Source organism: Acromyrmex echinatior, chromosome 4 (assembly GCF_024713525.1).
Source record: "Acromyrmex echinatior isolate Ae372 chromosome 4, ASM2471352v2, whole genome shotgun sequence".
NCBI lineage: Eukaryota > Metazoa > Arthropoda > Insecta > Hymenoptera > Formicidae > Acromyrmex > Acromyrmex echinatior.
The window spans coordinates 12545972-12572356 of record NC_141855.1 but is presented as its reverse complement, the minus strand read 5'-3'; the positions used below and the strand labels follow the sequence as shown (position 1 = coordinate 12572356).

Below are 26385 nucleotides of genomic sequence, written 5' to 3'. Positions count from 1 at the left end.
TGAAACTCACGTGTTTATTGAGGAAAGAGCGAAGATCGCTTTTCCTTTCTTTTATCATTATCGGTCACTAAATAGTCTGTTTTGAAAATAGTATTTTTTGTGACGATTCCGTATAGCATGAATGCGCGTGGTTGCATAATGCATACAAGGTAACCTTCGAACTCGGGACGGGGTGAGTAGCGGCGTCACGCTTAATAAAATTTTATTGCTGTCGTGGTCAGATAACCCCTCGCGTCGATTGTAGCTTCCACATTACATTCTATTCATAAAATCATAACGGTTGCCTCGAAACATTGATTAAACAGTTGTATGATTTAATTTTGAAATTATTATCTATAAAACATTACAATTTTATAAATAATAATAGAATATTGATAAATTAATACTTAAATTGGAATTTGCTCTAATTTCGTTACTTTACATATTTAAACTTTAACTTTTAAATTTTAAAACATGGAGTTAAAAATTTGAAATTATGAAAAAACGTGATTTTCTTTGTGGCATTTTCATTAAAAATAATTTTTTAATTTTCATTTAAAAAAATTTGATAGGATTTTTTTCAAATTATGATTTAGTTAAATATCACAGAAAAGCGATAGAAAAAGAAGAATGAGCTTTTTTTTTATTGAAACTGCTTTGTGTGTTAATTATGTATAACGAGCATTGACTAGCATAAATATTGTATTTGACTTCTATTAGCTTTTTCGAAAATCTCGATTTGTTAATGATAGAAATTGATACAAAATTGTAAGGAGAAAATTCTGTCCGTATTTTGTAAAAATTTTTAAATTATAAATATTTTAAAATTATTTATTTTTTTCGCGTCGCATCAGAAATAAGAAGAGAACGAGCGAGTTCAAGTCGGCAAAGCGGCTAGATCTGCTTGTCAAGTAAATGAGCATGATTGGTTCTTACCTGTGGATCTAACCAATCATGTTTAATTGCTCAGCGAGCAGACCTAGTCGCTTTGCTCACTTGAACTCGCCCATTACTTCTCCCAAATCATGTTTTCCTAATATCCTGAATTTAGTTGCTGAATTTAATTTGCATCTTTTTATTTAAATTTGTATCAATTTGCATCTTTTGAAGAGCGAGATATTCGAATTGTATTTAAGATTGTGTAACTTCTTACAGCAATATATTGTTCTAATAATTTTGACGATTTGTGGAGTGTAATGAAAGACATATTCCAAGTCTCTCTTCTCTCGCTGCAATAGTCAGTCCACAAAAAATTATAAATTAAATAAATTTATATTTAAAAGAAATTCGATCATATGGTTATAAACGAGCCAATTTATAGAGAAAAAAATTTTAAATATATTCTAGATATATATTGTCGAAATTTAAGAAAAAAAATGGAAAGATAAAAAGAACATCATGTATTGTTTATTTATGAAGTTACAATAAAAATAAATATAACTCTTTGAATCCTTGAAATGAGTTATTTAGGGCTGGTTGTTTCATCTTTAGATAAACTATGTAGTAATTTACTTATTGGATAAACAAAAGAGTAAAAGAGTAACAATATAAGAGAGTAAGAGTATAAAACAGTGAGTTAAAGTTTACCGAAAGGTGGAACAACCCAACCTAAGTCTAATAAATTCTATTCCTTTATTAGTAAGGAATTGATGTAAAATTTAGACAATTGTAAAAAGCAACGGTATTCCTTGGTATAAGATCAATCTAAATTTTGTTTATTTAACTAAATTGTAATTTATTTAGATTTATCAACGCGTAATGATAGGAAATGAAAAAAAAATAAGCAGCACGCTTTTTATTGAAAACTGATAGATCATATATTTAAGACTTCGCTATAAATGAATCTCCATCATCATAAGTTGACAATAAGAGGGACAAGAATAATGATAATAAAAGAGCGCCGCTGGGTGGTTAATTAGATTATAATTTCACAATAATGCACGCAATCATAAATTTTTATACAATTTGATACATCGGACATTAGAAAAACAACGATCTTGTTTCTCAACAATCTTGTTGTACGCTTGATAAATATGCGATGCACATTTTTTCGATAAAATGCGAATAATATTATCTCACAGATAAAACTCGAAATGCTCACGCATACATGGAGATTACAGTGCGGCGGCGGCGGCGGCGGCGGCGGCTATCGATCGACGTAGATCTCGTGGAAAATATGTAATGGAATTTTTGCGAGAGCATAATACATTCGTATTAAACTGCTTACAGGGGGAGGAATCGAGAAATTTATTTGGGACTCAGAGATTCCATTCGTAATACTCTATAGGAACTAAACGAAACCTCAATACAAAACAGGTTCGATAAGAGCGAAGACTTTAGCTTGTGTCACAAAGTTACATTAGCATCAGACATCGATCCGCTCGTTTCGCAGAAGCCTAGCGTGATTGTAATAAATTAACAGATAGAGGATATGCGTTACAAGATGATGTTATGGCGTTTCGGGGGGATGCTCATTCGGCTAAAACAAGACGACGTATCCTTACAGAAATCTACTAATACTGGCCAATTTAAGAATTTATTACACGCATTTTTTAAAAAGAAAAAATTATGAAAAAATTATAGATTTTTCTATATTGTATTTGAAAGTAATACAAGAGATTTGGTGATGATTTGGAATTTCAAGGATCAAAAATTATTTTAATAAGAAGTAGGTATGCTTTTAAAAAATAATTAAAATAAAATGAGAAAAATTACATTTTAACTATAAAATATTAAATATTTTAAATATTAACTTTACTCAATTTTCTTACATCATACATGTATATAAAATTTTTATTTTTATATAGAAAGTATAAATTCCCAATTTCAGGCACTTTTTACAAAAATTATATATCTAATACAACCTTAATATCTTTCAGTAATAAATTAGCTTGCATTGGCTAATATTGGATTTCTATTAGGGTAGTCGTTGCTCATGATTATCGACGATTCGCAATGATTCGTTTCCGCTTAGCCGGATCTGGATAGTGAGTGAGAATGTCCTAATAATATAAAATACGATCGCTATATAATAAGGAATATAATGACAAGTAAATATCGTTAGTATCACAGTCGATGCGAGACCCTGGGTCTGGGCGAGCTTTTACAGGGTCTGAGTATTCGGTGATGCCTTGGATCGTCCGAATCGTATGAAGAAAGAAAAGAGAGAAATAATGGAAGTCTAGAGGGATCGTGGATGTGCACGAAAATCTTAAAGTCAAACGACGGTACATTCTTTTTACTTTCGCTATTATCAGTATATTTATTAATAGTTGCATCTAATATCTTAACACACGCGAATGTGGATGGCATCACCGAACCGCAATTCGGACGATTCTTTGGTGAGTCCTCGGCCATGGTAGACTGTTTCACTCTCTTTTCCTCTCTTCTTATTTACGAGCAGGCGCACTCCAACACCTGGATGTTCTTCCAATAAGACACCTTCAGCTGCGTTGACTGGTTCTCGTCGAAGTAGACGATCATCAGCTGATCGAGCTTGCTGGGTGCGCAGCACGGCTTAGGTACCCTCTTCCGGTCCTCCTTCCACAATAGACTCTGCAGCAGAGCGTGATGATGTGCTGGATTGTATCGGGGTGGGCAACGGCCCTTACAGTAGCCGGCGTCGAAGCCCTTCGGGTATACGATGAACTCAAAGCCCTTCAGGTCCTTGAACATCACCGTCAGCTCGTGTCGACAGCATTTCTTGTTGTTGTCACCCTTACACCGGCTGCGCCGGCCTTTGTGCAGCGGCATCAGTTCCTCGGGAGTGGACCTCTTTCTTCTACCACTTCCAGGCTCCGACGTGGTGAACACGTTCAACGTTGCGTGGGAAACCTCGCGCCGTATCGGCTGACCGTCGTGAAGAAATTCCAGTTCGAGGCCGTGATTCTCCAGACTATCCTCGAGCCAGCTCGCAGCCGCTTCGGTGGAGTCCAATTCCATCCACCGGGAACCCGTTGGCTCGCCCTGCGGGATCTCGCGCCGCAGCAGGAGACGTCGAGAGACCGACGTGCGGAGATAGATCAGCGCCTCGAGATCACGTGGACGTCTGTGATCGCCTTGGAGAAGGAATCTCAGGGACGCGTGATCGACCGTGACGTCCTCCGCGTCGCCGGAAACCGCGACGGGAAAGTACAGGGAGTGACGGTGGTACCCTCCCCTCAGGCTGAAGCCAAGACTCGATTTATTCCCCGGATGCTCTGTAACAAGAAAGAACCGCCGATGAGTACATATATCGTTACGTAAATGACAAATTGTGAAGTCAATAAATTCGCGTCATCACGATAGCTTCTGAATCGGATGACGATTTTATGTCACGATGGCCATTAATTACCATGATGAATTCTAAATGAATTACCAGATGAATTCTAATTACAATATATTAAATGTATAAATGCTATTACATAGATGTCTTTGATACTTATCCAAAGAGAAGATGTTAATGTTATTAATAGAATGTAATGCATCCCGTAATAATATAGTACTATGTAATGGCAATATCGCCTCGGCAAAATGTAATTAATTACTAATAGAGAATGTTGCGCGTTACGCAACACTACCATCGAAGCGTGTGAAACAAATGGAGGATAACAGATTCTAGTTCTTGCGTATTAATTAGCGCGGGGAAAAACTTTTCGTTTAGGCTACAATTGAATTCTTGCAACAGTGACACGGAAGGCTGAGCAAGAGTCTTGCTCGTAATCGTGACTCAGTTTCGCTTTGTCATCATTGTCAACGTATTTGTGGTACACACTTACATATATACCTATACCTCGAGATTTACAGATTATATTCACGGTAAATTTAGAGCGACGAAGAACAGCTCGCTTATCGTCTACGTTTATACCGCAATGGGAACGAACTTTTCTATGACCCTTGAACAAAATCAGACGACTGAAAAAGAAAACGTAAACAGATTTAAATTCAAGTCGACGTACAGGATGACGTTTTATGGCCAGAATATGCTCCAGTTTTATCCTCCGCAGACAAACCGAAAAATCTTCACACTTTACACATCACACATTTGATATAATAATGACGATTAAAAATTGTTACTTTGGAATTGCTTTCAAAAAAGAACAGAAGCATAAAAAAAAAAGAAAGGACATACTTTTATTATTCTAAAATCAATTATTACATCAAAATTGCATCTTACAATTAATATTACAAAATTTTAATGATGCAAATCATTCAAACTTTCTTTCAAAAAAACTTTGTCACAAAACTTTTTGCAGCATTGATCATTACACTTGAGTTTCCCACGCAATTATTGCTAACTTTGATGATCCAACAAAATTATTGTTAGATCTATATCTACTAAATCTCTGAATACTTTTTTGAGTTGTGATATTGTAGCGAATGCACATGGAAAAATTCCATCATTCTTTCCGCGTAAGCGACATATTTTTTACCACATACTTTACAGGAAAAAAAAAGAAAGTTTTTTCCAAGTATCATTTAATAATAAATGTTTAACTAAAATAAATTATTGGCAACAATAAATAAACAATAATCTTTTGTAATATAAAAAATTAGAATAATATACTTATCATGTTAGTAAAATTTATATACGATGCTAAATAAGGCGTGACTGATGATTCGTGCGATCGTAGTTGCTTTCGCGCTCGAGCTAAATTTTCGATGAAAGCGCGAGACGGTTAATGAAAGAGTAGCAAACGGAAATTGCGTTTTGTCGGGGTTGCTTTAAAAGTGGCATTACATAAATGACAGGAACTGTTGAATTCCCAGTCGACCGACGCACGCTGTCACAATTCTCTCACGCGTATTTACGGATGCAGAATATGCAGATGCATGTGCGTTCCGCGACGAGCATTCTTGCCTCGGTGGAAGATCTGCGTGATTCGCCCACGTAAATATATTGGCAGAGGGATTTTCGCGAATCGAAACTCCGCCGGATGGATACTCGTCGCGCATAAACAAACACGACCAGTGATCTGAGTCATGGAACGGTATTCGACCTTCCAACAAAATCTGCCGCGGCATGTATTGCCGATTTAACCGATCCACGAAACAACTTGAAAATATCACGAAGATGATTTTAGGCGAATGCTCCTGAATTTAATTCCCCTTAAACACTCGCGACGCGATGTTTGACTAGGCAAAAACAACGGCTGCGTTCAGCAGAAAAAGCAGCTTTGGAATTCTTGTAAAATTCTTTAATATGTGTACTCTTTACTCTTAGTAAAACCTCATAGGATCTAAATATAAAAATCAATCATATTAAAGAATCTTACAACAGTTGCAAAACTATTTGTTCTGCTGAATGCAGCTAATAAGTAATCCAATCCGTTTCTCATTAAATATATAAATTTATTATTATATTTTGTTTATTAGATTTGTGTTCCGCAATATTTCTTATTACTTCTACTTGGCATGTGACTTTTATTCTGTGAAGAATTTAGTGTGTTTCGAATTTCGATTTAACGATGATGATCTGCTTCATTCTAAGAAAAAATAAAAAAAAAAAATTGTTATCTTCTGTCCGCAATATATTATTTCTTCTTGAGATATTGCCGGAGGAATTGGTCGCGAGCCAATATCGTAAATACTCTCGAACGAACGTACTATTAATGAGACCGCTCAAAGGGAGGATTTAGAATTTGTAAATCGCTCGTTTCGGCAGCTGTAAAAGCGCTTGAAGATGAAAGAGAGGAGGGTGCGAGAATCTGTGTTAGGGAAATAAATTCTTTGGAGAAAAGAAGAGGAGAAAGGGGTGTGAAAATCTCTCTCTCTCTCTCTCTCTCTCTCTCTCTCTCTCTCTCTCTCTCTCTCTGTGGGAGAGAAATAAATTCTTTAGAGAGGGAGGAAGGGAGGAGGGAGGGAGAGAGAGAGAGAGAGAGAGACAGAGAGAGAGCCGACTCCGATTGTTGGAAAGCCGGTATTCTCTCACCTCTTTTCGTTCCTCCTTTTAATTCGCTGATTAAGTCTTATTTATGGGGGCTCGCGAGGCTGTCGCGGTGCATTCAAGTGGTTGGCGCCGGTATTACGAGTACCACGATGATAATTACAGTGTGCTTAAGTAGAGATCTTCAATTAAGTAAGAGATTGGACATTCTCTTTAGACAACTTTTGATTGGACTGCTATATTCGGCACGGTGCTTAAAATAGAATGAGATGCATTTCATATTTGATTATGAGTGTCTGGTTTGTATTTTTTTTTTTTTTTTTTTTTATTGAATCTGCCTGAATTCGAATTAATGCAATAAAATTTTTTATTTTATATTTTTTATATATAATTTTATAATATATACATAATTTTAAATATATTTTTTATAATTTTTTATATATAATTTTTTTAGATTTAGGCAGGAAGAAGTGTTTCGTAAGGGACGGAAGGTCTCGAATGTACGCTGGGAGAGAAAGGAAATACAACGTACTTTCCCAAGACGGGATATCGCTCTCTAAAATCTTTGGAGCGGAATCTAATTATAAATAGTGACAAAAGAAAGGCAACTTAACTTAAGCTAACTGACTATGTCAACTGAGTTCAATTGTCAATTTTTAAGAATGAGATTTCACTCTTTAGAGTTAGATTCCACTCCATTAGATTTTAGAGACCGGCGATAGCGATTGCACTTACTTGTCCAAAATAATTCTACGAGCAATAATAAATGTTAATTAACGGGCAATTACAGCATTTATAGCATGGTATTTGGGACGCAACACATAAAATATATTCACAATACTTTTACATTACTTGTTGATATAATGTTCTTGGACATTTTACTTTAAACCATCATCAGCAATGCGTATAATTTTCATAACAATATTCAATCCCCACAAGTTGAAGGTGGTCTTTGCGTCTTATGAGAAATACTTTTACTTCTCTTTGTTGTTTAACTAAATGGATAACTTCCGCTTTCGAAGCGCAACACGTAACGTTACATATTTGATTTCCACATGGATAGTATCTTTAGTAATATATCTATAATTTATTTTCTACTTACTGTAACGTAAACAACGAAGAGAAGTAAAGGCATTTCTCAACTAGGAAGTAGAGATCATCCTCTGTCAAACGCAGAGACCAACTTGTGGGGATTGAATATTGTTATGAAAATTAGAAAGCATTGCTGATGATTTAAAGTAAACCGAAACGTCCAAGAATATTGTATCAATAAGTAATGTAAAAGTATTGTGAATATATTTTATGTATTGCGCTCCAAATGCTCTCATTGTCCGTTAATTAATATTTATTATTATTTGATTTTCGAGAACTCTATTAAATATAATTTGTTTTTTAATTTCACGAGCTCATTATCTAATTTATTATCTGCTTTATCTGACCGCCACTTAGATTTACAACTGCAACAATTATCTCGACAGTAAAGGAGGTACGGGGAATATAAAAAGGAAAGGATGGAAACAAAGGATCTGAATGAGGACTCTATTTGCTTTATCTCGACGTGTGAAAGTGGCTCGACAATTTCTTTCTCACGAGAAACTCTTTAAATAAGCCGCGAGAATAGGCTCGCGAGAATCATCGACACGTTAAGAGATAGACAGAGAGAAAATTGTGGAAAATAATGTCTGTTGCTTGAAATCCCTAAAAAATTTTTGCTACGCTATTTATACTCATTTCTAACCAATGCAATGTAAATTAACTTTAATCTCTTAATTTTATTTATTTGTTTATCTTTTTTTACAATTTAAGGAAAAAATTTATTAAATTCTAGTAAATAACTAAATATTCACTAAATGTAAACATACATTTATTACGTACAAAAATTATTAATTTAAGTATCATTTTTTTATTGAGTAAATATTTCTCTATGCAAGTAAGTCTTAGTACTATTCAAACAAATATTTATTAAAATTTGATAATTTTTTTCAGTATAATCATTAGAACTTGAAAAGGATAGAAAGTAAATTAAATCGACAATAAAGTTAATTTACATTAATAGAAATAGACATTAATGATGATATAATTATGTAAAAATGTCTAGAAATTGAGAGAAAAGGTTCGAGCCTTTCCATGCTTCGCCGCATGTTCAGAATGCGTTACTGATTAGTGCCCTTTATTTATGACTTGTCGCACACACATGTACATAAGAAAAGATACGATGAGGGAGGCTGCGTCCCCCCCCGCAGAAAATTCGTGACACCGAGCGATTTTCAGAGCCCCAACACATTTCTCGGTTATCACGTTCCTCGTATAATTTATCTGCCTGACGACAGGCAAACGCACCGCGTCGTTTCACATTCGGTAGAATCGTACGTTTTCAAGTTTTCTCTTCTCTCTCTCTCTCTCTCTCTCTCTCTCTCTCCCTCCCTCTTTTTCTGTTTGTTTCTCGTGGCGCCACGGGATCCTCTGCTTTTAGAGCGAGGGCAATACTTAATCCTTCGTCCACCGAGTGTATTTCTGCAAATAGACCCATGTCTATTTCTTGCAGGTTTCCTCGCATGATTGGATGAAAAATAAGATCTTGTAAACGTTTGATACATACATGCGGAGTATCCGCAGAAAACCGGATGTTCTCTCGCTACAGATTCTTCTGCCAACTTGCGGTCGACGTTCTCCTCGCGAAGAAGTAGAGCAAAATCATCATTTACGTAATTTTGTATCTTTATATCTAATTAAGTTTAACGAATCAAAATTTTATGTATACATACTTTAAAATAAAATTCGCACAAATTTGATAATAATTATAGTTCTATTGTCTATTTATAGCCATTGTAAAATTAATTTTTACAGAAATTTTTAAAAATTTCAGTTATCGATTCTAGATCAAATGCATAATTACAGAGAGAATCATGCATAAAGTATAAAATTATGTAAAAGATCCTTTTTTATAAATAATAATTGAATTATTAGCCGCACGTTTTTATGCACTGAGAAAAAGTATTAAATTTTAATATAAATATTTATTGAATTAATATTAGCTAAATATTTATTAAATATATGTTTATTTGATACAAGAATCATTATTTTTATTTATCTATTGTATCATTTTTTATTTAGTAAATATTTATTTAGCGTATCTGATTTATATACCGTAAATATTATGTCAGTACTCTCTCTATACATTCAAACAAATATTTATTAAAATTTAGTACATTTTTCTCAGTGTATATAAATAATTAAATTAATCACAAAGACATAGATTACTTGGGGAATCAAATGCAGATCTCTGATTAATGTAAAATTAATTTATATGGTTCCGTGTTGCGTATCGGCGAGCCGAGTTTCTCAGATCGATCGATCAATCGTTCCATTTCTTCCGAGAGACATTTTCCAGCGGTCACGTTCGTCGAATAACGACGTACGTGCATCCCGCGTGTTTCGGTGAAATCGTTTGTTTTTTTGAGCCGCAAGATCGAAACGAAAGATCTACTTTTAGAGAGGGATGGTAGATACTTTTAGAGCGTTTGATGCATGTCGCGCGAATGGCGAGGTGGCACAATTTTTACGATCGCAAGAGCGAACGTCACGCGATCGTGCCAACTGCTCGTCCACTAATTACACGTAAACACTTACGAGTGATACAAATTCCGAGTTTGTTTTTCTTTATCAATTACTCGCTTATAAACGCGACATTGCATTTATTTATAACTTTTCTATAATGGCAATGTGTCATTAAAAAATTTGCAATGCTGTTTACTTTGTAATTAAACAATTCTAATATTATGTATTTGCGTTTTAATAATAAAGAGTATTCATATACACACATATAACTTGTGTTGACTCTTAAAGCCTTTCTACTAATTCTCATTGATATTAAACAATTCAACTATAAAAATAAATTGATAGAGTATAGATTTGGTTATTTTTTTACCACATGTTTCGTGGTAAAAAATGAATTAAAATAATATCTAACACTTCGACACACACTTGAAGTTAAAAATACTAAAATTATTTAACTCAAGGAACGATTCAAGGATCAATTGGCGATTTATAGAAATAATTAAAAATAATTCAAATTGGATCTAATTTAATATTACGAATTTAACGGTGTGTTATAATCACTCATCGTGACTCACGTTCGATCGTATCTTTACTTTTCATTCGTCGTATTCTATTAAAATAAATTACGGAAATTTCTCGTGCGACTATCCAATTGTCAGATAAAAGCATCAAAATCGTATTTATCTTTTACTCCATTACTTTTGTTAACTCCTCTGCGATCAGGAATTTCAGGCACGCGAAAAGCGATCGCAAATATCGGAGGCGCGAATACAAGACGAAAGGTGAATACAAGGCTCCCATTCCGTGAAAGATTCCTTAGAAAATGGATTTCTATATCCGAGGAATTGCGCGTCTTCTCAAGAATCAATTTTGGGAGCACCTGAGGAATGGAATGCCACAGATGCGGCACCGTGGATCACTGGCGCAAATCATAGCTCTCCCTCCTTGGAGTTTTTTTTTTTTAAATATTTTTAGCAAAATGTTACAGTTTAAATATTTTTGAAATGCTTAATCACAATTTTAATATTCTAAAAATATTTTTTAGTTTAAGAAACTCCTAGATATAAAAAACATAGATTCTATTATTATTCTTTTTGTGTTAATATAATTTTAGATAAAACGTTTTATGAATTATACATTTAATAATATTTTTTTAATATATAATAATAATTTAATATTCTATCTTTTCATATTTATAATATTAAAAAAAATTTCGCTTGTGCGCGGCGCGTCAATACTTCTCTTTGAAAAAGGATCCCGCATAGATCTTATAGAAAATGGACTTTGAAAATGGAATTGACTGAAACTATAATATTTTATAGATTATGAGACGCGCCGATCCAAAGTTTTCTTAGACAAAATCGTAAAAAATGAAGAGTTTTTACTGTAATATCATTTGAAAGTTGCTGTCTTAGATCTAATTGGACCCAAAGTATCTTTATGAGATAAATTATTCATTTTTTGGTAACTGTACCTTAATACTTTTTTTTAGAATAATAATTGGTACAAAGACAACGTATATAGTTGCATTTAAAAAAAAAAGTTATGCAATTTGCTTACAAAGTACATTATTTTTTTAAAAGCAACTATTAAGTTTCCTTTACATTTCTAATTTTTAAATTTCCAACATTCAAATGACGCTACAGCCAAATTTGTCTATTTTTTATGATTTTGCCTAAGGAAATTTTTGATCAGCATCTCATAATTTGTAAACTATCATAATTTAATTAATTTGACCGAAGCCACATTCTGGTACAATTTGTGCGGAGTCCTTTCTGGATTCGCCGCAATGCCGTGGACGCGCGTCAGGCACGCGGCGATTTCATTCAATCGACCTCGGCCTCGGCGATGAATCGCGACAGATACGACCGAAAACAGACGGTCCCGTTTGGCGGTTGACCAGGTATCGGCGCAAAATAACCTGCCGATAAAGCGCCTAGGAATCCGCGGAATCCGGACTCCATTTCTGCCGTAACGATTCGAAGCGAGGGCGGGCGTGTTTTGCCCCGCGCGCGTATATGGCACCCTCGTCACCCGATGAGAATTCGAATGTGACGACGCGGAAGCGACGGGGAGAGAATCGCGAGGCGATATTACCCCAAATAACATTCGCAGGAGCGCGTATGCGGCCGTCAATCGCGCCGGTCGGCGTGCCGTGCTTATTATTAGGATGTATCACACGATGGCACGCTCCAAAAATAAACCGCCGCGTGCCGCGATTTATGCGCAGGTGACCCTCCGTCACGGACGCGGAACTTCTCCGAAATCGCGTTCTCACCGGAACTGAGAAGAATGGATCAACAGCATTAAAACATCGTTAAAAGGCGAGTTAACTACAGATACGCGCATGCCAAACGTGAAACACGAAACACGTAATCGAGAAACGATTTCGAATTGAGGGCTTCCGATCGAATTGTTGGGCTTTTCAAGCTAGACTCGAAGATGGAATGTCTTCTACTTGTGGAGAGGATCTTTTGATTCCTTGATCTTTGACAATGGGATTTGACGCCGGATATCGAATAGGGACGGTGATTTGTTTCGAAGGCTTTCATACTTCAAAGCTTTGGTTAAAATCTTCGAGGATCGAAACTTCGAGATTACACACAATTATTAATTTAATATTAACATTATAGAAACAGGACCGCTCATATAAATACATCCACTAAGTAAGAGAAATGTCAATTATAGTTAGATGTTGGAAACGATTAAGAGTATCAGGCTACGAGATAATAAATCAAAGAATAGAATTAAATATATTCTTTGGAACCAAACGCAGTTAGTTGAAGTATAAAGAAATTTCGATTTATTGATTTTTAAAATATTTAGCAGATTTCGTTTATGTTACACAGTTAACTCTTAAACATTTTATATTATGATATATTAATTTTCCTGACTTTTTCTATATTATGGATATATATATATTAGGTGTTGGAATTAATTCGTAGCGTTTTACAAGTGATGGGAAGTACTTTCATTAATGTACTCATGTGAAATAAATAACCATTAAAAAATACATTATTTTAATGAAAGAATCATTAAAAAAGCTACGAATTAATTCCAACACCTAATATATGTATATGCATACACATTTATGTTAATCAAATTAGAATTCCGATATATCCCTCCATATATATATATTGGGATTCTAATTTGATTAAATTAGATCAGGCGAAAAAGATGTCGCTTTAATCAATGCCATTAATGTGACGTTTAAAAATAAGCTAAGCGATGATACTGCACATATTTTTAAACTAGAAAATCCGAAATTAACCCAATCGATCTAACATGCCGTAATATTCCGAGGAATAACCGGCGATATCTGCATTGCTCGATGTTCTACATTTAGCCGACGCTACTCTTCGTAGAATCATTGAAACCATTGACATTTTGGAAGCCACGCTTCCGGAGCATCACCGATTACGGAAGATAATCGCGAGAGTCTCTTGCGATCTATTGACAACTTCGAAGATTCGAAGTTTTGAAAGTATTCGAATGTTCGAAGTTAACTTCGAATCTTTGAAAACTTTGAAGCTCGAAGCTTCGAAATATTTTAAACTTTGAAAGTTTGAAATTAACTTTGAAAATTCGTAAGTTCAGAATCTTCGAAGTTGTCAAAAATAACAAGTCATGAGAGGGTCTCTCGATTATCTTTCATCGACGATGTTCTAGAAACTTCAAAAATTTCAAAAACTTCAAAAACTTTAAATCTTCGAAGTTGTCAAGAGCAATACAGTCTTCGACCATAAATTTAAAATTCTTGGAGACGAATTCAAGTTTCGACTTATAATCTCACTGCCCTTCATATTCATTAGTTTTTTACGTATCACTCGGATTAATTAAGCTGCGATTAATAAGTAGAGTAAAGCGGGATTAGTTGTGACACTTTTTTTTTTAATTGCTATAAATCTTCACACAATTATGATAGACTAATGGTAAATAAACGTTGCATGTTTATCTGATTCAATAATTAAGTACTTATAAATTCTTAATATATCTCGTAAATAAGAAAAAAATTACGTTAATTACAAGGACGCAAAGTGGATCAATATGCTCCACCTCTGAAACACGTTGATTGAGCATTCTCGAAGGATAAGTTGAGCCATGAAGATAATCGTTTAATGAGGTTGTATATTATTAAAAGCATAAGATTATATATATCAATCAAATTTTTATTATTTTCATCTTAAGTATAATAATTTGTAATATTCTTTCTTTTTAAATATTTTAATTAATAAAACTAGAAAAACTAAAATCTTTACTTTTTATAATAATAATTAAAATATATGTTTAATCGTTAACATAGAATAAAAAACATTGATAAAGACAGGTTTCATTTAAACAGCTAAGTTTATAAGGTTAGTTATGAGATACTGGCTCATATCGGTGTTGGCTGAGATATTTTTTTATAACTGAAAAATACTAAATAAAATATCAACTTGAGTATTAAAGTTAAAAAATAAGTCAATAATTTATATCTAAAAAACATTTGATTGTTATTAATCGCTTTAATTACCACGTAGAAAAAGAACATTCATCTAATAGATAATAATTTTACTTTTGATGTATTATACCAAATAAAAAAGCGCACGTATTTGGCTGTTGATAACCGGAAATAAATTATATAATATGTATTAAGCGCAGTAATCTCTGTCTTCTACCTTACGCAAGCATAGATGTATCTATTTAATATTTTGGTTATTTAGATATTTATATTTGCCCAACTTGCCCCTATGTGCAATTAGTCCCGCTCTATCTTACTCAACATGTAATTAAAATTAGGTTTTAAAAGAAGATAAAAAGGCACCAAGTGTACACTTACTCCTCGAAAAAAACTGTTGTATCAAATTAAAAGTAAAAACCCAAGTAGTAGATCTTTTCATTGAGGGTCTTTCTATTCCAACCCAAGTAATAGCAGTAAGTATCCGGGGGGGTAACTGGAATAAACCTAAAGCAACGGTGGTTTAAGAGGTCAGAGGAATAGAAGCGATGGGGTAGAAGAAGATCTGAAGGGGGGTCCACTTCTTCATGATCTCTCGCGTATCGGCATATCCTCGAAACGACGTCTCGCAGATAAAGCAAGGTAGACTACTTCTTGTGGGAACTACTTCTTGCGGTGTGTTTCTGCCCGGCGATTCGTTCTTATTGCATTCGGGAACTCGTCGTTCGGCATTCCGCCGCGGTCGGAATTTCTATTTCATAATAACAGCCGTGTACACACGACGGGGCCCATCGCGCGTGCACTCCGGGGAGAGGCCAGCTATCAAGAGAGACCATTCCTCTCCTCCTCCACCTCCTCCGCCTCCTGCTCTTCTTCTTTTTCTGCTTTGCGCACCTCTCTAGCTGGTGTATAGACAAGTACCCACTTCAGACTGGTTTCGACTCGACTGGGACGGACTCGAGCCCACTCGAGTGCGTGTAGGTGCGTGTTATGCGGGCCGTATCACCCGGCGTAAAACCGCGCACACATCGCGGTGGTCGTCGGCCGTCCCGTCCCGTTTCCAACCAGATGCGTGCCGACTTTTATCTCTTTGACCCACTATTTTCAGGACGGCCGTAATTGAGCGGAGTCGCGCGCCGACGAGCCGCCGCTCGTGGAATTCATTAGCGGGATCCACGTCTTAATTTGTCGACGCGACGAAACGCGCGGACGGACCAGCGTAGCTCGGATTTCGCGAATCTGGTCGAAATAATTGCCCTTATGGAAAAAAAAAATGGAAAAAGTACACTGTTCGTTCCAATTTTTTTTTTTCAGTTTTTTCACTAATTCGATAGTATTTCTCCAAAGGTGAAGCGACTGACTGAGCAATCACTTTTTAAAATTATAGACATATCGAAGAGCACGATGCAAGAGTAATTTAACTAAAACTCGAGATAAAATTGAAATTTAAGATTAATTTAATTGATCATCACGCATCATATCATTAATTTGCTTCTACGATTATTATTAAGTTTATTATAAATTTACATAATTAATATGAGAGAGAGAAAGAGAGAAATTGCTTGGTCCCAAATAATTGATATAATTATGTACAATTTATTATTACGCAGAAAAAAAATATATACTATATTTAACCTTTCGTCGGCATATTGGACTTTAAAGTTAATTTTTTAATGTTCTTCAAAAGAAAAGAAAATTTTTGAGTACATGATGATTAAATGAGTTTTTAATTATTAAGGACTATATTTTAAGATTATTATCAAGAAAATATTTTTTGTTAAACATAATCATTCAAAGAAAAAAGTAAATTTATCGATAAATTCTTTTTTTTTCTTTGTATATCAATAGCTTGGAAAACAAGATTTCTCTATTTCTTAATTTATTAAATAATTTTTTTAAATGCCTCTTTTATATCATGAAATTGGTTTCAAATGAGTAACTTATAAATCACTTACAAATAAAAACGAAATAATACATAAATAATGCATGTGATGCAAACGTAATGTATTACCAAGCCCCATTATTGTTATCCCAAGCAAAACAACAAGACACGATGACGTCAAAATGAATCATTACACTGTGATTACTGATTGAAAAGTGGTTTCTGATAATTCTTTTGGGGCTATTTTGACGTTATTTTGATATCATGATGACTTGTGCTCTGCAGCTATCAATTTGGCCAGTTTAGAGACTTCGAAGTCGACAGCCTCACAGCATCTTGTGAGAATGTTACACATCCTCGTATATCGTCCACCTCGATTGCGAGACGTCGTCAGGTCCGGCGACAGTTCCTTTTAGCGTATTATTGAATTATAACCGTTTGCTCTTCGCGAAGTCTACAAAGTCGGTGAAGTATTTTTCCTCTCTCAGCCGCGCGCCACGAGAGAAATTAGGTGGACGGCCAATAATAGCGCGCGTATATTTTCCCAGTATCCTTGAAGAAACACGCTTTTAGATCTCGCTTCCGGCAAGCTTCTTTTTCCTCCTGCCGCGAGGGATCCCCCATCGCGCGATTGATCGATTACGTTCCGATCGATGACGAATTCCATGCAACAATTCGATGTCTTAAGGATGTCCAAACGATGTCCCGTTCACCGTAAGACTAGAGAATAATGCATAAAGCATAAGAAAATTAATCAAGAATTTATAGAAAGAAAAATTGAAGGACTTTGGTTCATTTTCTTATGTATTATGCGTTATGCAAGACTCTTATGCTACCGTCCATACATGGACGTACCAAAAAAACACACTAAGTCAAGAGAAAGTAAAATGACTGTATTTTACGTCATGCAAGTCAAAATAATGATTTTTTTATTACAAAATTTGACTGTATATTGACGTTAAGAATTAGAATATCCCCAAACAGAACAACAAGTTACGATACCGTTAAAATGACATTAAAATGAATCGGAAATAATTGAAAATGATTTTTAATGATCATTTTGGAGTCATTTTGATTTTTCGTTGATTTTTGTGTGTTCCTTGAGAATACGTCTTTACCAGTAGACATCGTACGTACAACGTATGTTCCACCCAACCCATCCAATAGACATCGTTAATATTATATAAAAAACATATTAAATCAAATCAAAATGACTTAATTTTGTCTAGTAAACATTTAAAGTACGTCTCAAGCCCAAAGAAACCATCAAATCAAGGCAAAGTCAAAATGACTTTGCTTTGCGTCGTGTAAGTAAACAAAAAAAAATAATTTTTTACTACAAAATTTAACTATTTATTGATGTTAAGAATCGAAAGAAAGTCATTTTGATTTTTTATTGATTTTACGTATTCCATGGGCTTGGGGCGTATTTTATGTATCTAACATAAACGGGACTTTTCAGGACATATTTCAAACGTCTAAAGATGTCGAGTGTCGCGTGGAATACTCCACTCGCTTTCGCGAAATCGTACTCTTTGCAAACGCAACGGCGCGACTAAGCGCGACGAATGCGAAACGAGACGAGGCTCGCAGAAAAATTTCTCGTAACGAGTTCGTCGACACGGGAAAAGTAAATACATCGGCGCGCCGTGGCGCCTCTCGTTACAGCTCTCGCATCACGGCAAGATGTCCCGTTTCTGCGTGGCCGTTTTTCTTTCTCGAGACGCGACTTTTATTGCCCATCCTTCGAACGATCGATCGTCGAGAGGCCGACGTCGTGAATCGTGAAACCGAAACACCGCGACGCGACGCGCCGCGCCGCGCCGAGACTTGAATGCGCTCCGCCGAGTCGTGATGACGTATCGACAGGCCGCGGTGGAAAACTGCATCGTTACACCTTCCTCTACTGTCCCGCTCCCCGCCGTCTGCAACCCCGTTTTCCGCATTTGTTTTTGTTGGACACGTACCGCGAATATGCGCGCGGAGAAGATTTTTCGCTCGCACGCAACCGGCATCTCAGCGCGGACCTAATTCGTGGAAGAAGCGGAATTCGAACTAAGACTCTGAGAATAATTCAATTCTAAAATTAAAATTGGATCGATTAGATCAGCGATTGCATATCTATTCGATTGTTTTTTTCTTATAAAACACGTATCTCGGAGAGATCATGCGATTGTAAAAAAACAATCCTCGCCGCAATTCTTCGCAATAATTCTTCGTGATTTATTATGATTGTTAGAGAATCACTCCTTATCGCGTATTTATATATTTGTTTGATTTGTTAAATAACCGCAGCAATTATTCAATATATAAGCGATGACACAGTTAAAAACATTTTGTACTTGTGTTAAAACTCAGTCCTCGTTAAATTTTTATGTTGAATTTTTTATATACTCAAGTATTGATTTAATATAATGTGTGATTATATTATTTAAATATTTTGTATAAAATTAATATTTAACATTTCTTATAATTAGTGTTGAAATAACTTGTAAGTAAATAAACAAACATAAATAGTAATATAGTTTTAAAAAATAATATATTAATATATTACATATGTTAATTTTATTGAAAAAATTTGCTTCCAAATTGTGCAAAAGTATTACATTTATTGTGTTACTTTTTAACATATTCATCTTGTAATAAATTAACACAAAAAACTTAAGTGAACGATGGGATGTAACAAATGTATTAAGTAAATACAACACAAATTTTCAACTGTTATTAGAATCATTATTATTACTACAAACGTTCCCAAGTAGCAAGTAACATTATTTGTCATCATTCCTGATATCAAATAACATTTACGAAAATATTTTAACGTCAAAATAACGACAATGACATCTGCTATCTAAGTGGATACGTATCTCGAACAATCCATCCAAATTTTATTAATTCAATACAAGCTGAATATATTAAAAAGTAACACAATCATTAAGAAAAAAATTAACACAAAAAAAATAACATTTGGAAATAAATTTTTGGAAGCATATTTCTTCATAAAATTAACATTATTTATAATACGCTAAATTAACGTTACATTCATTATTATTTATTCATTCTAGAATGGATAAGTTCGTAGAAAATAGGAATATATGCGTCGCACAAATAATCTTCGCTTCCACGAAAGTTGCTACGAATCCGACTTCTAGTTTGTACACAGTAGGAGAGTTAAGATGATCTTACCAGCAGCCTGGAATACATGGAGATCCCGTCGCGTTCTAAATTTCTGTCCATCGTGCGACAGCTGCACTTGTTTCAGGTACTCTCTGTGCGCTCTCTCGTACTCGGCCTGGCTCACGTTCGCCTGGAAACAAAATGCCATAATGGCTTCCTTAAAGCCTCATCATCGGTTCAGAAATGGTCGCTTACGTAACGTTGCGTGTATAATAGCGGCGGGACAATTACAACGCACATATACGGCGCGAATAAAGAGTAACTACCGGAAGCGCGTTCTTGCTTCTTGGAACTTTTACGGATAGAAATTTATAAATGTGTCTCTCTGCGCTCGTTCGGCGTCTTATTCTTATTACGAACGCTGCGTACAAAATGCTGACGATGATCTTTTCAAATATGAATGACACGAAAAATGTTAGTTGAAAATTAATGTAATACGTGTCCACAAAATAAATTTTTTTAAATAATTTTGTACTATCAAAATAATTATAAAGGACTCAAACTGGTTGCTGATGGAATGTCAAAACTTTTTGCAGCATTACTCATCGCGATTGAGATTTTTGTGTAATTATTTTGATAGACGAATGAAATCATTTTCAAACCTGTATTTAGCTAAATTTTTAGATACTCCTACAAAATTATGTTTTTCGTAGTTTATTAAAGAAAAGTTTATTTTCAGAAAAAGTTAGAAAAAAAATTTCCTCGTAGAATTCAAAGATGCTAAATAATATAAACAAGAATCTCGTTGTGATTCGTTGCGATTGCTATTCAAGATCTCGACAATTCTCTTTCAAGAGGCGCTTGACGAGGTCGCCTGAACTCGTCGATTGAACTTTCGGTCCATTTAATTGATTCCCTGGTTACATCCGACGAGGTCAAACTCAAGAGCGATAATTACTTCGCGGACGTGACATCGAAATTATCTAATTTTCTGAGGTCACGACATCCTCCGAGCGCCACGGCGCTCCTCTCTCGACCCGGTTAAGTAACGACCCTTTTCTTGCCTTCTCATATTCCCGTCCCTCTCCTGAAATCTCATTCACCCTGTCTCTTTTCTCACCGTCCCACCCTTCACGTTTTTCTCAGTCGCATCTCTCATCTTACCCCGATCTTACCCCGATCCCGTTGCCGCCGCGCTCCTCCCGTTTTCTCGCTCGACTTCCTCGAACCCATTCTCGGCTACTGTTTCACGACGATGGCGATGAAACAACCAGCGAGCGAGCGAGCGCCCTTTTCCCTCCCCGCCACCGCGGTGAGAAAGACCAGACAACGACGAGCCGGCGCTCGCAAAATTAGCTCGTTGAGGCCGCGACCACTGGCGTGGCTCAGCAGACGGAGGATAATGGACCACTAGAGGGTGTGAGAACTCTCGTCCGTCGGGTTCAGAGTCCCGGTTCTACAGTAGGAAACTATCTATCTTATGAAGGGCGATACTCTTATTATTAAGAGCTCCAATTTGTAATTCTGCATATGTGAATGTTGTCGTATTATAATTTTTAAATTAAACATCGTTTATGTGTGCAACTAAAACATTGTTCTTTGCATAGAAATAAATATACTAATTAAGTCATAATTTAATTTGACGATTCTGGATTTGAAAAGAGATCTGGCTCTCGATTAATAAATGAATAATTTAGGATCATTTGTATGCACTCACTCAGCTAGATATAATTAGATTAAATCAATAAAAATGATTTTGCTCGAAGAGAAAATATATTGAAAAATTTTTTATCATATTGGAATCTTTATTCCTTATAAAACTGTATTAAAGGAATCATAAGGAGACACTTTCTAAAAATTGACACATTTTTGAGATTATTTAAATATTCATGCCAATGTATTTTTTAACAATAATTCTTCAAATCCAATAATTGTTATTACATCTAAAGAATTATTGCTAAAAAAAAAAACAGATATTGCCATAGATATTTGAGTAAGTAATTCCACAAATGTCAATTTTTAAAAAGTGTTTCCAACGTAAAATCTTGTGTCCACGATGCTAGAAATCGCTCCGAAATCTGAGACAATGCGATTAATTGGTCAATTCATTCTTCATTATTTCTCTTAATTGATTTATTCTCGTCGATCTAATATTACAAATTATAATTACATGCACTGTGCACAAAAAATAAAATGTCTTTAAGCTAAAATTAACATTTTATTTTTTACAGTGTGTTAGATCGTGTAGAATTCACTTCCTTGTGTACGTAAAATTAAATTATTGCTCTTGGCTACGTGCGTGATCTAATCGTTACGTTATCGTGCGGAATCTCCGCGAGACGAAACGTATCTCGGTCGCTGCACCAAGCCGCAAAACTGCGTCGTCGTCGTCGTTGGTGCAACGTGCGGCATGCAACCGGAAGTGGCGCCGTCGAAACGAGCTGCGAGCAGGAGAAGACGACGGCGCGCGCGCGCCGATGAATCATCGTGCGATTCGCGAAGAGACGTGTCGCGACTTGACGCCTCCGCAGTACCTTCTTACAGTCACTTAACCGCTTAAGAATCGCTTAACCGTTCGCCCAGCCTGGTTCCGGTCGCGGGATTGGCACACGAAAACAAATTTTTGGATCACCGCGATCTCGCAACGCGGACGAACGCGAACTAAGAATTGCGCCGCGATTGAGCGAGTGAGTCACGAGAACCTCCAGGAAACGACGGGGCGTGCAGGACTCCTCCTCAACGACCTCAATTTTTTCAATTATTACAAATCGCCGAATTAATTTCCGTGAATGCGACGCGAATGTCGCCGCCACCCGCAGGGCAGGTAGAAGTGGAGTTATTTCCTAATCGCCATCGATCTCTCGTATTGTATGCTAATGTCGCGGCCACCGGAGAACGCGTCTTGAAATATTAATCACGTCGAAAGAAAGAGATGGATAAAGCATTTATTACCGTTCTAGGGTAAGCCTTTTAAAAATATGCACTGAAAGAAAAAAAATGATTGTAATTAGCATATAATTTATAGTCATTCTTTGGAACAGTTATTTACTTATAATTATTTTAACCATGCTAATATAATCAATTGTGCTATTAATAATAGTCACTGCTTGTGAACATTTTTAGTTTTAATTTAATTTAGCTATAATTTTTTATTGAGTTAATGTTTATTTACTGTAAGTCAGTGTTTACTTAGTACTATTAAAAAAAAAAAAAAATATGTATCAAGATTTAGTAATTTTTTCCTCAGCGTATAATTATACAATATAACGACAATTTACACGTATTACTCGTTACATTAAATTAAGTTCCTTTTAAATCCTTGCCATTTCTCTTTGGCAACACGTGCACGCATAAATCTGTTACGGTCCGGCACGGCACGGCGCGGTGCGGCGTCACGTCGCGTCGATACTTTTGCCACAAAGTTTTATGCTGATATTAACGCCCACGTGGGGACCTGTCACGGTTGTCATCGTCGTAATGTCCACGACGATTAGAGAAATCATCTGTGACGTATGATATATCGTTTCTTACCGCGGTAAAGTTCGAAATCACACGGCTCGCAGTCGATGGACGTTGTGTCGTGGGAACGTAGGAGTCGCGCGATCCGTCCTGTTATAAATAATGATAATAAATAAGATATTCGCGGAGCCACGAGTGTAGAAAGCGCATTCTTGCGATCGCCTGGCTATATTTTAGACAAGAAATGTCTGCTTTAACTTGAAGTTTTATATGCTTGCGATAAATTCTTGAGGAATAATCTAACCTATCGTTGTTTTTTTTTTTTAATATTTAATATTAGTAAGTTGAAATAAATTAATAAGGCTCGCTCAAGAAATTTTCCCTTCCAATGGTTGTTAGTCACTACTGCCACTAATGTCTTAAAATTATTTCAATCAAGATAAACTATAAATTACGCGATGATTACGCGAATGTGCAGAAATTACATTTATCCGCTACGAGTTGCAATTTGCAGTATTATATTGTAAATGTCCGCGTGTTAACGTTAATAGATCCTCAGCGACCCTCTGAAGTTATGCAACATCATACCAATGTTGTTTCTCACGTTTATGCAAACGTAAGTGTCTGCAATGTGATAGCAATAGGGAGAGAGGACAACATAAAAATAACATAAAGTCTAAAATCGGGATCTAAGATATCTTTAAAATGTCTCTTAGACATCTTGAAGATGTCTTATCGCTCATTTGCTACAACAATATAATTATCATTTTTTAGTTGCTTGCAGAAAAGCAATGAAAATAAAAAAAGAATACTCTGAAAAATAGCGATGTGAATGGTATTAAATGTTAAATTTACATATTGTTAAATGTTAAATTCACAATTATATAAAAAGTACTGCATGCGGTATATATATTATGTGTCTATATAATTCTTATTGTGTTGCTGTTAATATTAACACCAACATGATGCAGAATTATGGATTTAACACCATGGGTTTTAAATCCATATCATGATGGTATTGATATAAACATCAGTTTAAAATTCACCATATTGATGTTAATATTAAGCAATATAATGAGAATTATATAGATTTTATAATATATAAGTGTTAAATCCACACCAATATTTTTTAGTGAAAAAAATAAAGACAGAAAAGAACATTATTTTAAACAAAACATTTACTCCTCTACAATCAATTATTGTACCAAAATTGCAAATTAATATTACAAAATTTTAATGACACAAAACATTAAAACTTATTTTTGAAAAATTTTGTAATGTTAAGTTGTATAACAAATGAGTTGTTATACGATAGTAAACGAGTGTTATATTTCGATTCTAGACTTTTGTTATTTGCGATCTCTCAAGACGTGCATCCCCGAGGAAAGATCTCGCATGCACCTTCCGGTGAATATCCTCCAACAGAATATCCTCTTCCCTTAAATAACGGAGGCGATCAATTGATCTTTTTGAATACGTATATTCATCCGTGAATTATGCAGATCCTCGAGAGAATCCTCAAAGGATTCGCTACGCGGAATGCATGCATTGTGCAACATCGTGAGGAGGAGTCTCTCTTCCCACACGTCCCGAGAGAGATGCGCTTTGACGTTTGAATTTATTTATTTATTTATTTATTTTGCCACGTACGCGTTCGAATGCGAGACAAACCGTGTCCCGCGCGAGGCATCTTTGGGCGCTGTCCTGATTTCGGTTTAAAGCCAGGAGCCAGGAGCGCAGGTCTCAATTTTGTGCAACAAGTATGTCCCGGATGTCTTCAATTGCCGGGGTCTTCCGATTAGCGTACACAGCCAATGACAGATATCCGGATGCCCGGATAATGGACGTTTCAGTGACGCGCCGAACGCTTCGGATGCAATGGATAATCGTAATGAGAGACGGCCGCCGACGATGCTTATGTACGCTTCACGTTAGCAGAAAACCTTTACTTAGGCTATTTATACTGCTAATGAGAATGATCGTAAAGCGCGGCCAGAACCTCGCATTTCTCTCAGTGAAAAAGAATGCCGTCGTTTCAAGGAGCTTAGGGTAATCAAGCCTAATTTGTCCGATTCTTTAGTCGCGATCGTAATTAAAGTATCTCTATTTTAATAAAAGAATAAGGAAAGATAATGTTTTCGTATAACTATGAAAAAAATTAATTTTTATATCTTGTAGAAAGATAATATTCTTCTCTATACTGCACTGTTAAAAATGTTCTTAAATTTCATTAAATTTTAAGTTACACAATTTGAACTTAATTTCATGACATTACATTAAATTTAATTTATAATAAAAAGTACATTTATGTACATATACATAAAATTTAATGTATTTCTCATGAAAATTTATGAAATTTATAAAATTTAACTTTTCATAAATTTTATTAAAAGTACATTAAATTTAATGTACACGTTCATTACATTTAAGTAATTACTACAACTTAATTTTCAGTTAAATCATTCATTGCTTTTAATTTCGTTCATAACCACGAACTTCATTTACATGTAAAGGAAGCTTGTGGTTACAGTAATACATAATTTAACTATAATTTTTAGTCATTTTTGGTGTCAATAATTACTTTTTTTTTATAGAATTATAAATATAATTATATTTAAAGATTATACGTTTCGTGAACCTTGCAGTTCACTTCATCAGTATCAGGCTACTCCTCACCCTGATGAAATGAATTCCAAGGTTCACAAAACGTTGGCATTCCAAGAATGGATCTGGACACAGAGAAAATCCGCGAAACTCATAATCTTTATATAAAAAGCGTGGAAGAGTATTATAATTATATTATTAAGAATATTATTACTATCATTACAGTAGTATTAACTATAAAAATGGAGCTTCTAAATATAATTATTTTATCATGCAATTATAATTACAAAAATATCTCTCTGAAACTTTTAGAGTAAAATCTCACTCTCGTTGATTAAAAATTAAACCATTCTTTTTCAAGATTACTTCAATTTTCACTTTTCAAAGAGAGAGATTCTACTCTAAAGAATTTAAAGAGATACCAAGCACTTTTCTCTCAGTGAATTAATAAAGTACATTTGCATAAATTATACCATTCTATTT

The 26385-nt window shown here is 35.1% G+C and overlaps 1 protein-coding gene across 1 annotated transcript in view; it reads right to left on the bottom strand.

Annotated features, from left to right (window-relative positions):
• Positions 1-824: 824 nt before the first annotated feature.
• Positions 825-26385, bottom strand: part of mav (TGF-beta domain-containing family member maverick) — a 47871-nt gene continuing 22310 nt past the window's right edge. Inside the window, exons 2-3 of the mRNA XM_087405013.1 lie at positions 19909-20029; positions 825-4178 (exon numbers count right to left, since the gene is read on the bottom strand). Coding sequence (XP_087261139.1) covers positions 3373-4178; positions 19909-20029 — 927 coding nt within the window. The 3' untranslated portion in view covers positions 825-3372. The remainder of the gene's footprint in view (positions 4179-19908; positions 20030-26385) is intronic.